Consider the following 12,882-nt stretch of genomic DNA (forward strand, 5'->3'; position numbering starts at 1 on the left):
ACATATCAGAACCTTGGGCTGGATATCCAAAATCTGGTTCCTTTTTGTTTATTTTTTTCCTTGATTTTAAAATACTGTTTTGTGTGGGTATGCCTGTATACCTTTATACTCCCATGTAACCACCTTTTTGTATATCCCTTGTGTATATATGTATATTTGCACTGCTAGTCTTTTTTAGAATAAATTTGCAATTTATTAGTCAAGCCTTGTCTGTTTTAAAACATACCATGACTCCGAAGAGATTGTGTTCATAATTCATAGTCTGGGTTCCAGCTTGGCTTTAAAAGTTGGTGGTGGCAGCGTGTGTACGAGCGGCATTGTGGAGTGCTGGAGTACGTTAGACCGGATCAGGGGGTGGTTTGTGGTTTTAGTCTGCATGCAGCAGAACCCCATGAAAGCTGGTTACAAATCCACCTGTAGTCTGGCGACTCCACACTTGCAATCTCGGTGGAGCGATCAGACTCTGCCGTAACAAATTGGACGCAGCGGTTGGAGTGATCGTCTCTCCCCTCCCTATCCGTGACAAGTTGGTGGCAGCAGTGGGATATTTAAAATGTTTATGCCAGAAATAAGCAATTAATCCTCCTACAAAAAAAGTTAGTGGACTCTTCGTAAAGATCATCTCAAAACTTTTACAAGTGCTAATTTATAGTTATCAGCGGCTATGATTGGTTCTGCGAGCACTGCATTGATTGCTTCTCAGCCAATCAGAGCCATCGCTTCCTGGAGGCAGGGTCTTTGAACCCAGTTACCAGGAAGCGATCTTCTGTCAGCAGCTGAGAACTGCAAGCAGGCCTGCTAGAAGTCCAGACAACAGCGGAAGAGAACCCAGACGGCACCTGATTAGGTAGGTACAATAAGACACCCGCTGAAAATAAGACCCTGTTCCTCTTTTTGGGCAAAAATTAATATAAGTCAGGGTCTTACTTTCAGGGAAACACGGTATTAACTAAATCCCCCTCCATAGTCCTCAGAATACATTGCAGATAAGTGATATAATAACTGATCCCCTCCATACTGACCAGAATACACAGCAGATAAGTGATATAACAACTGATCCCCCTCCATACTACCCAGAATACACCGCAGATAAGTGATATAATAACTAACCACCCCCATACTTCCCAGAATACACCACAGATAAGTGATATAATAACTGATCCCCTCCATACTCCTCAAAATGCACTGCAGATAAGTGATATAATAACTGATCCCCTCCATACTACCCAGAATACACCACAGATAAGTGATATAATAACTTATCCCCCTCCATAATCCCCAGAATACACCACAGATAAGTGATATAATAACTGATCCCCTTCCATACTCCCCAGAATACACCGCAGATAAGTGATATAACAACTGATCCCCCTCCATACTGCCCTGAATACACTGCAGATAAGTGATATAGTAACTGATCCCCCTCCATACTACCCAGAATACACTGCAGATAAGTGATATAATAACTGATCCCCTCCATACTCCCCAGAATACACCGCAGATAAGTGATATAACAACTGATCCCCCTCCATACTGCCCTGAATACACTGCAGATAAGTGATATAGTAACTGATCCCCCTCCTTACTCCCCAGAATAGACTACAGATAAGTGATATAATAACTGATCCCCCTCAATACTGACCAGAATACACCGCAGATAAGTGATATAATAACTGATCCCCCTCCATATTCCCCAGAATAGACTACAGATAAGTGATATAATAACTGATCCCCCTCTATACTCCCCAGAATACACTGCAGATAAGTGATATAATAACTGACCCCCCCTCCATACTCACCAGAATACACTGTAGATAAGGGATATAATAACTGATCCCCTCCATACTACCCAGAATACACCACAGATAAGTGTTATAATAACTGATCCCCTCCATACTACCCAGAATATACTGCAGATAAGTGATATAATAACTGATCCCCGCCATACTCCCCAGAATACACCACAGATAAGTGATATAACTGATCCCCGCCATACTCCCTAGATTACACTGCAGATAAGTGATATAATAACTGATCCCCTCCATACTACCCAGAATACACCACAGATAAGTGATATAATAACTGATCCCCTCCATACTTCACAGATTACACCACAGATAAGTGATATAATAACTGATCCCCCTTCATAATCCCCAAAATACACCGCAGATAAGTGATGTAATAATTGACCCCCGCCACCATAATCCCCAGAATACACTGCAGATAAGTGATAGAATAACTGATAACCTCCATACTCACCAGAATACACTGCAGACAAGTGATATAAAAACTGATCCCCCCCTAACTCCCCAGAATACACCACAGATAAGTGATATAATAACTGATCCCCCTCATAATCCCCAGAAAACACCACAGATAAGTAATCTAATAAATGATCCTCTCCATTCTCCCCAGATTACACCACAGATAAGTGATATAATACCTGATCCTCTTCCATAGTCCCCAGAATACACCGCAGATAAGTGATGTAATAACTGCCCCCCCCCCCTCCATAATCCTGAGAATACACGGCAGATAAGTGTTGTAATAACTGGACCCCCCCTCCATAATCCCATAATACACTGCAGGTAAGTGATATAATGACTGATACCCCTCCATACTCACCAGAATACACTGCAGATAAGGGATATAATAACTGATCCCCCTCCATACTCCCTAGAATACACCGCAGATAAGTCATATAATAACTGACCCCCTCCTTACTCACCAGAATACACTGCAGATAAGTGATATAATAACTGATCCCCCTCTATACTTCCCAGAATACACCACAGATAAGTAATATAATAACTGATCCCCTCCATACTCACTCACCAGAATACACTGCTGATAAGTGATATAATAACTGATCTCCTTCATACTCCCCAGAATACACTGCAGATAAGTGATATAATAAGTGACCCCCTCCATACTCTCCAGAATACACCACAGATAAGTGATATAATAACTGATCCCCTCCATACTACCCAGAATACACCACTGATAAGTGATATAACTGATCCCCTCCTTACTCACCAGAATAGACTGCAGATAAGTGATATAATAACTGATCCCCCTCCATACTCACAAGAATACACTGCAGATAAGCGATATAATACCTGATCCCCCTCCATACTTCCCAGAATACACCACAGATAAGTAATCTAATCATCTGTGGTATATTCTGGGAAGTATGGAGGGGGATAAGTTATTATATTAATTATTAGCAGTGTATTCTGGGTAGTATAGAGGGGATCAGTTAAGTAATATAATAACTGATCCCCTCCTTACTCACCAGAATAGACTCCAGATAAGTGATATAAGTGACCCCCCCCTCCATACTCCCCAGAATACACTGCCGATAAGTGATATAATAACTGACCCCCTCCATACTTCCCAGAATACACCACAGATAAGTGATATAATAACTGATCCCCCTCCATACTTACCAGAATACACTGCAGATAAGTGATATAACTGATCCCCTCCATACTACCCAGAATACACTGCAGATAAGTGATATAACTGATCCCCTCCATACTCCCCAGAATAGACTGCAGATAAGTGATATAATAAGTGACCCTCTCCATACTCCCCAGAATACACTGCCGATAAGTGATATAATAACTGATCCCCTCCATACTCCCCAGAATACACTGCAGATAAGTGATATAATAACTGATCCCCTCCATACTCCCCAGAATACACTGCAGATAAGTGATATAACAACTGATCCCCCTCCATACCCCCCAGAATACACTGCAGATAAGTGATATAATAACGGATCCCCCTCCATAATCACCAGAATACACTGTAGATGAGTGATATAATAACTGATCCCCCTCCATACTTCCCAGAATACACCACAGATAAGTAATCTAATAACTGATCCCCTCCATACTTCCCAGAATACACTGCAGAAAAGTGATATAATAACTGATCCCCCTCCATACTACCCAGAATACACTGCAGATAGGTGATATAATAACTGATCCCCTCCATACTCCCCAGAATAGACTGCAGATAAGTGATATAATACCTGATCCCCTTTATACTATCCAGAATACACTGCAGATAGGTGATATAATAACTGATCCCCCTCCATACTCCCCAGAATACACTGCCGATAAGTGATATAATAACTGATCCCCTTTATACTATCCAGAATACACTGCAGATAGGTGATATAATAACTGATCCCCCTCCATACTCCCCAGAATACACTGCAGATAAGAGATATAATAACTGATCCGCCTTCATACTCTCCAAAATACACCACAGATAAGTGATATAATAACTGATCTTCTTCTTACTCCCCAGAATACACCACAGATAAGTGATATAATAACTGACCCCCTCCATATTCCCCAGAATACACCACACATAAGTAATATAATATCTGCAGTGTATTCTGGGTAGCATGGTGGGGATCAGTTATTATATTACTTATCTGTGGTGTATTCTGGGAAGTACGGAGGGGGATCAGTTATTATATTACTTATCAGTAGTGTATTCTGGGTAGTATGGAGGGGATCAGTTAAGTAATATAATAACTGATCCCCTCCTTACTCACCAGAATAGACTGCAGATAAGTGATATAATAAGTGACCCCCCTCCATACTCCCCAGAATACACTGCCGATAAGTGATATAATAACTGACCCCCTCGATACTCCCCAGAATACACCACAGAAAAGTAATCTAATAACTGATGCCCTCCATACTCCCCACAATACACTGCAAATAAGTGATATAACAACTGATCCCTCTCCATACTTCCCAGAATACACCACAGATAAGTAATATAATAACTGATCCCCTCCATACTCACCAGAATACACTGCAGATAAGTGATATAATAACTGATCACCCTCCATACTTACCAGAATACACTGCAGCTAAGTGATATATTAACTGACCCCCTCTATACTCCCCAGAATGCACCACAGATAAGTAATCTAATAAATGATCCTCTCCATACTCCCCAGAATACACTGCAGATAAGTGATATAATAACTGATCCCCCTCCATACTACCCACAATACACTGCAGATAAGTGATATAATAACTGACCCCCTCCATACTCCCCAGCATACACCACAGATAAGTGATATAATAACTGATCCCCTCCATACTACCCAGATTACACTGCAGATAAGTAATATAACTGATCCCCTCCTTACTCACCAGAATACACTGCAGATAAGTGATATAATAACTGAGCCCCTCCATACTCCCCAGCATACACCACAGATAAGTGATATAATAACTGATCCCCTCCATACTACCCAGATTACACTGCAGATAAGTAATATAACTGATCCCCTCCTTACTCCCCAGAATACACCACGGATAACTGATATTATAACTGACCCCCCTCCATACTCCCCAGAATACACAGCAGATAAGTGATATAATAACTGATCCTCTCCATAGTACACAGAATACACTGCAGATAAGTGATATAATAACTGATCCCCTCCATACTCACCAGAATATATTGCAGATAAGTGATATAATAACTGACCCCCTCCATACTCACCAGAATACACAACAAATAAATGATGGAGCAGCACGATGAGGGGGAACATCTTCCTCATCCTGATATATTGGAGACCCCGAGAGACGAGAACATAAAAAACTTCTCCCAACACAAACAACTGCAGCCGTCAGTCAGTGACTCCGCAGACTGAAGCCCAAGCTCAGCTCTGATTGGATGGAAGGTACCCTCTCCACCAATAGTAAAATAAATCTGCGTCTGGTCAGCAGTTGCCGGGCAGAGTGAGGCCGGAGAGGTTAGACGGCGGAGAAAGTGAAAGTAAGATGTTGGGATTTTCCAGAAATAATGGAGATTTATAGACAAGTGTGAGGAGCTGATAATGAGGAGTAAGGCAGGGTGTCCGTGTGATGCGAGCCGTGCACAAGAATCTTGGTCGCAAGTCGCTATCGGCCCTGGGTGATTTTATATATCCACTCGTGATGCAGCTATCCCCCAAATGGGTCATTCCGTGTCAGTTCAACCAATGCTCCCGGTCGACCATCTCAGATTTCAATGAAACTTTGCACAAAGATAGACCCTGACCCTAAACTAAGATAGCCAGAATATTAGGCTTCAAAGTGCTTTGGTTCACGAGCTACAGGTCTTAATCTAGGGGGTTGTCATGTGATTACAGCGCGCAACCTGGAAAAAGTGGCGATTTCAATCCATTGCCAAGCCAGTTCTAATGACTCTAGAGCAATGAAACTTCACACACTAGGAGAACTTTTGGTGCTGAATCCAGCTAAGCTCCTCAGACTGCCACTCTTATCATCATTCTGCCACCATTGCATGTCAAAGTAGCTGAAAAATTCTATCGCGCAAAATAAAACTCATATTTTAAGCAGTAATAACTCATAATCAATGCAATCCAACTCAGCTATGAATTTATCAATGTGTACTCCATAGAAATGTTTCTCATTATTCCCATTATGGACCCAAAAGGATGCATAGCTCTTAAGATACAATGAGTCAAAAATGGCAAAAAACACTTTTTTGCTAATTTTTCCCTTTTTCAAAGGCGAAAATCGGAATGTACTCCATTTTTATTTTTTTTCATTTTTGTTCTATTTGGAAGAGAATTTTTTGCTCTACAAGATTCGATGTTTTTCATTTTGTTCCCAGACCTTCTAGATGGGAAAATATCAATGCCTGTGAAGGTCCTATGCACTCGCGAAGGTCAAATAATAAAATAAGTGTAAGTTTTGCATGGATGTATAATTAGTTTAGAAATCATGAGAAGGTAAATTATTTTTGGAATGAGACAACTTTTTGTGCTCAAGAAACTTATGTGACCAAAAATTGCATGGCGAGTTCAGGTGAGCCACAAGCTTCGGCCTAAGATGGTCAGAATATCATTGAGTGTTGCATAATGATTGTGGTATATTACAGTGATCACTGGGCTTATTTAGCACTCTATCCATATTGGATACTAAGATTATCTAAGGCTAGCATTTGTGTAATAAATAACTAGTTCTGAACTCGCCATGCAATTTTTGATCACATAAGTTTCTTGAGCACAAAAAGTTGTCTCATTCCAAAAATAATTTACCTTCTCATGATTTCTAAACTAATTATACATCCATGCACAACTTACACTTATTTTATTATTTGACCTCCGCGAGTGCATAGGACCTTCACAGGCATTGATATTTTCCCATCTAGAAGGTCTGGGAACAAAATGAAAAACATCGAATCTTGTAGAGCAAAAAATTCTCTTCCAAATAGAACAAAAATGAAAAAAAATAAAAATGGAGTACATTCCGATTTTCGCCTTTGAAAAAGGGAAAAAATTAGCAAAAAAGTGTTTTTTGCCATTTTTGACTCATTGTATCTTAAGAGCTATGCATCCTTTTGGGTCCATAATGGGAATAATGAGAAACATTTCTATGGAGTACACATTGATAAATTCATAGCTGAGTTGGATTGCATTGATTATGAGTTATTACTGCTTAAAATATGAGTTTTATTTTGCGCGATAGAATTTTTCAGCCACTTTGACATGCAATGGTGGCAGAATGATGATAAAAGTGGCAGTCTGAGGAGCTTAGCTGGATTCAGCACCAAAAGTTCTCCTAGTGTGTGAAGTTTCATTGCTCTAGAGTCATTAGAACTGGCTTGGCAATGGATTGAAATCGCCACTTTTTTCAGGTTGCGCGCTGTAATCACATGACAACCCCCTAGATTAAGACCTGTAGCTCGTGAACCAAAGCACTTTGAAGCCTAATATTCTGGCTATCTTAGTTTAGGGTCAGGGTCTATCTTTGTGCAAAGTTTCATTGAAATCTGAGATGGTCGACCGGGAGTGTTGGTTGAACTGACACGGAATGACCCAAATATATATATGTGCCACCTAGTGTTACCTTGGTTAGGGCACCTTCACACTTGCGAGTATATTGCACGATGCAATGAGTGAAAACGCAGAATTATGAGACCCGTGCTTTTCGATGGTTCCATTCACATCTGCGATGTTTTGACTCATGCAATATTACGAAATTTGTATATCGCAGCAGGTGCTATCTTTCTACTATCCTTTTTCTTTAAAAATCGCCCATGCTTACGTATGGCGCCTTCGTTTTATCGTATCACAACGCACACACTTGGTATTTCTGTGCGATGTGATGCATTTTTAACATTAGAAACTCTATCTATCTTGTGAGAAAATCGCAAGCGGCAGCGCTGTGAGATTATTTGTCAGGAAAAAGCATCACTGGCGCTCAAACATCTCAGGAGCACGTACGCGATTTTGATGCTGTTTTCTCGTGGTGATATCGCGATCACCAGTGTGAAGGAGCATTTAGTTATTCCCGGCCTATTTTTCTCCAGATGGTCATGTGATCTCAGTTCTGACAGCTCAGAGCTAATTGGGGCTATGGGTTCTTTCTCGAGTCAGATCCTCACTCCTGTCATAGTTACAGATGACAATCACACAGCTGCTGTCACACAGGTATAATAGAGGAGTTCACAGCTCACCCTCCATATATTAGTACTCTGTAGCTTATTTAGGTAAATATAGAAACTAATGATAATTAAACTGCCCCTGTCCGCAGGTTAAAATGGTCTCAGCTAATATAGTGCTGATGCATCATGGGATTGATTGAAAGTAAGAAAACTCAGCCTCAGGGCTCATTCATAAAGACGATTTCACGCAGTTAAATTACATGTGCAAAAAAATTGTGACTAACAGAACCAATGCTTTCCCATGGAGACGTTCAGATGAATGATTTTTAGCCACGGAGGGAAAAAAAAAATAAAAAATCAGACCTAAAAATATAGGTCATCGGAGCGCGAACTCAGCGACCAAAAGTCCCTGCTGTGTGAAAAAAAAGGTCATGACCGAAAAATGCAGAAGCCTCAACAGACTCCAATGGGATCTGGAAAAAAGGGTCGGGGAGGGAGTTTAGCTGCGTGTATTTAAGACATTCGAAGTCATTAGCTCCCGATCGTGTAAATGGATGATTTATATGCTAATGAAGCTCGGGACTTGACCGTGGAAAATCGTCCATTTGCATGATTTTCGGGTGAGTTAGCCGTGATTTTTTTGCACAGCTTACTTCTAAGCGATTTTGACGCCTATGTAAACAGGTTCTCAAGATGGTGTCTGATAAGTATCAGACCGGAGGCTGCACTGCAGGGACTGGAATACACAGAGGAGACCTCCAGAGTGTGACAGGCAATCAGGTGAGGGGGGGCAGGGATGGAAAAATGTGTTTTCGCCAAAGTGGCCCCTAGGCCGCTTTCACACGAGCTACAAAATCGCATAATTTTCCAGCGATTCGAAAGTGCCACAAAACGCTTGTTTGTGAAGCCCATGCTTTTCAATGATTTTCTTCACATTAGCAATGTTTTAACTGATGGTATGCTGCGAGAAAAAAAAATTTGTGACATGCGCTTTCTGCAATGCGCTATTTTTTTTATCTCCCATGTTTCCCTATGCAGCCTCCTTGTTTATCGCATTGCATTACACAAACTTGCAATTTTCATGCGATGCATTTTTAATAGAGATGAGCGAACGTGCTCGGCCCCGCCCCTTTTTCGGCCGAATACCGCGATTTTTGAGTACTTCCGTACTCGGGCGAAAAAATTCGGGGGGCGCCGTGGCGGCGCGGGGGGTTGCAGCGGGGAGTGGGGGGGGAGAGGGAGAGAGAGAGGGCTCCCCCCTGTTCCCCGCTGCTACCCCCCGCACCGCCGCGCCTCTCCCGCCCCCCGGCACCCCCCGAATCTTTACGCGCGAGTACTGAAGTACTTGAAAATGGCGGTACTCGGGTGCGTAAGTACTCATTACGAGTACGTTCGCTCATCTCTAATTTTTAACATAAGAAGCCTCTATTCACTTTCGCAATTAAAAAAAAAAAGTGTGAGGTTATCACAGGCGGCCGCGATGCAAAAGTATTCTCAAGAAAAAGCATTCGCTGATGCTTCAAAATTACGGGAATAGAGCTGCAATATCGCTGTCGCCCGTGTGAAAGACGCCTTAGGATGACTACCCACTACAGTTTTTTTCACTGCGAAATTCGCAGCGTTTTTTTTCTGCAGGGGTCTATGGGACTTGCAACGTTAAAATCGCGATCGCGCAAAATCGTGATTTTTAACATTACAAGTCCCATAGACCCCTGCAGAAAAAAAAACACTGCGAATTTCGCAGTGAAAAAAAAGACTGTAGTGCGTAGTCACCCTTAAACTGTGGTGTCAAGCTCTTGCAAAACCACAGCCACATGCACTGCCATCAATGTTATAGCAGGCGCTGTAGCCATAGGCCTGTAACTGTTAATAGAGATGAGCGAACTTACTCGGCCATGCCCCTTTTTCGCCCGAGCGCAGCGATTTTCGAGTACTTCCGTACTTGGGTGAAAAGATTCGGGGGGCGCCGTGGGTGAGTGGGGGGGTTGCACCGGGGAGTGGTGGGGGGGAGGGGGGAGAGAGCTCCCCCCTGTTCCCCGCTGCTATCCCCCGCTCCGCCACGCCTCCCCCCGAGTCTTTTCACTCGAGTATGGAAGTACTCGAAAATCGCGGCGCTCGATCGAGTAAATACTCGAAACGAGTATATTCGCTCATCTCTAATTGTTAACACTTTATATGTCTTCATAAAAGTGTTTATATTAATTAAGAAAACTGTGACAGGTGGCGCCGTTATGTGGGCACTATATGGCCGGGCTATGGGGCATCTTATAACTAGACTAATGCAGTGGCATCACCAATAGCACTGGTTGAATCCTGGGTGTAACAAAACACAAAGGTTTAGTGCTGAGCACAAGAAACACATCCAAAAAAATGTATACACACCCAAAATGAATATATCACTAAATATCATCCTTTATGAGGGCCTAGTCCCACTGCTGTAGAGGCAACTACGCTCCTCTTCGCCTGCTTTCTTAAACTCCGCAACAGAGAGGAGTTTGAAAAAAAAAAAACTGCCGGAACATGGGTGCCGCCCGATCGTCCCCGCACGATGTATTCACCAGGAAATTTATTTCTTTAGGCAGGTCCAATCTTTTCCTGGCCATAGTGTATGGCTTTCTACTGGGGAGAAGGGCATAGCAACAGAATTAAAAGGGTTCTGTCAGGTAGGAAAAAAAATGCACCTGTGCCTTACGGGGCCGGTCACCGGGAACCTGCTGGTCTTCTCCTGTCCCTCCGGCAGCCGTCCGATCGCAGGGCAGAAGCTGGCAAAGTTCCAGCTTCCGCCCCTGCTCCAACCACTGCCGGACGGCAGGTCCTGCTGCCAAGGTCAGTGGTCGACGCGTTACAAGTGACGCGTCGCCCACTGATTGAACTGGTTGCGTCTAACCTCTGACAAGTGCGCATGCGTCCCCCTTCCCGGCGCGCTTGTGCACTCACTGCCAACTCTCTGTGGATGTCAGAGGCTAGACGCAGCCAGGTTGGTGTGAGCGCGCAGGAGCCGACCCCTCACGGACCAGGTAAACAACGGAAGGACCAAGTACAACTCGATTAGGTGAGTTTGCTTTGTTTTTTTAACTCTTCTCTTTCCACAGGTTAGACAGGCATGCAAGGCAGGATTAGGTGAGTAATATTTTTTATTTTGCGGACAGAACCCCTTTAAGAGTTACTAAAAAATACGATACCAGAATAGAGCTTACTACAAAGACAATAACAGAACTAAGCTTACTACAAAGATACAGTACAAAAACTGAGCTTACACCAAAGATACAGTATAAGAACCAAGATCACTACATAAATACAATATCGAAATCACAATATCAAAATCGAATTTACTACATAGATATGGTACCAGAACCAAGCTTACCACATAGATACAGTATCAGAAAGGAGTTTACTATAGAGATATGATACTAAAAATAAGCAAAAATTCGCCAGTGTCAGAAAAATATATCCACCACTGTAAAAGTAAAAAGGTAATCCATCTAAAGCGGCACATAGCAGTTAGTATACAGATGCATCCTCTATTTTGTAACATGCCTGGATATATCTGAAAATGTGATGTGAATCTCATGTAATGTAGGCCGGTGTCACACAATGCATCCTAGTTGTTGAATTTCGGTTGAGCCAAAATTCTGCAACTAAGTGCAGTACAACGGGCCTCATTTATCAAAACTGTCTATTCACAAAACTGTTCTTGTTGCCCATAGCAACTAGTCAGAGCTCAGCTTTCACTTCTGAACCTGCTCTGGTAAAATGAAAGCTGAGCTGTGATTGGTTACTGTGAGCAAACAAAGCGTTTCTACACAGTTTTGATAAACGATTTTACATGATTTTGCAGGCAATTTGAAACATCGGCGACTAATTAGGCTGCACAGCCTTTTAAATCCCAGCGCAGGTGTGTCCCCTGCCGATGTGTCTCTGGCAGCACAGAAAGTACAGGGAAAAACCCGATATGAGCGCTATAGCCAGCAATTGTGTGCTCTACATAGTGTATATACTCCTCGCGGTATATGCGCTTATGTCCGTGTGCGACTGCACTTATAGTGGAAAAAAATCTACAGATTTGAGTCATGTTGCGGATTTTCAGATTGCAGATATTTCACCGGAGATTTTGTTCCTTTCAATATAATCAGTGAAATCTGCGGATAAATCTGAAACAAAATAACGTGGATTTCACTGCAGAATTTTTGTGCAGAAATGTTGCGCATTTTCTACACTCTGTACAACTAGTCTTAGGCCTCATGTCCACTAGAAAAATACAATCCGTGCAGATTTCTGCAGGATTCTGCACGGATTTGCTTTTTTTTTTCCATGCGGATATCCGCACCTATTGGTAGCAAAGTGATAGCAATGTGGCTGATCTGCGCGGAATCTGCACTGAAATGGAGCATGCTGCGTTTTTTTTTCTGCGCGTGAAAAACGCAAATCAATTAGATTGCCATTTAC

General features: G+C 42.3%; 2 protein-coding genes across 2 annotated transcripts in view; one reads left to right on the forward strand and one right to left on the reverse strand.

Moving 5' to 3' along the window:
• The window catches only part of LOC136620561 (class I histocompatibility antigen, F10 alpha chain-like), a 75,571-nt gene extending 69,896 nt beyond the window's left edge, over nt 1-5,675 (reverse strand). Inside the window, exon 1 of the mRNA XM_066595407.1 lies at nt 5,542-5,675. Coding sequence (XP_066451504.1) covers nt 5,542-5,599 — 58 coding nt within the window. The 5' untranslated portion in view covers nt 5,600-5,675. The remainder of the gene's footprint in view (nt 1-5,541) is intronic.
• Nucleotides 1-12,882, forward strand: part of LOC136620555 (zinc finger protein 665-like) — a 174,157-nt gene that overhangs the window by 127,231 nt on the left and 34,044 nt on the right. The window lies entirely within an intron of this gene.

This window comes from Eleutherodactylus coqui, chromosome 3 (genome assembly GCF_035609145.1).
Source record: "Eleutherodactylus coqui strain aEleCoq1 chromosome 3, aEleCoq1.hap1, whole genome shotgun sequence".
Taxonomy (NCBI): Eukaryota; Metazoa; Chordata; class Amphibia; order Anura; family Eleutherodactylidae; genus Eleutherodactylus; species Eleutherodactylus coqui.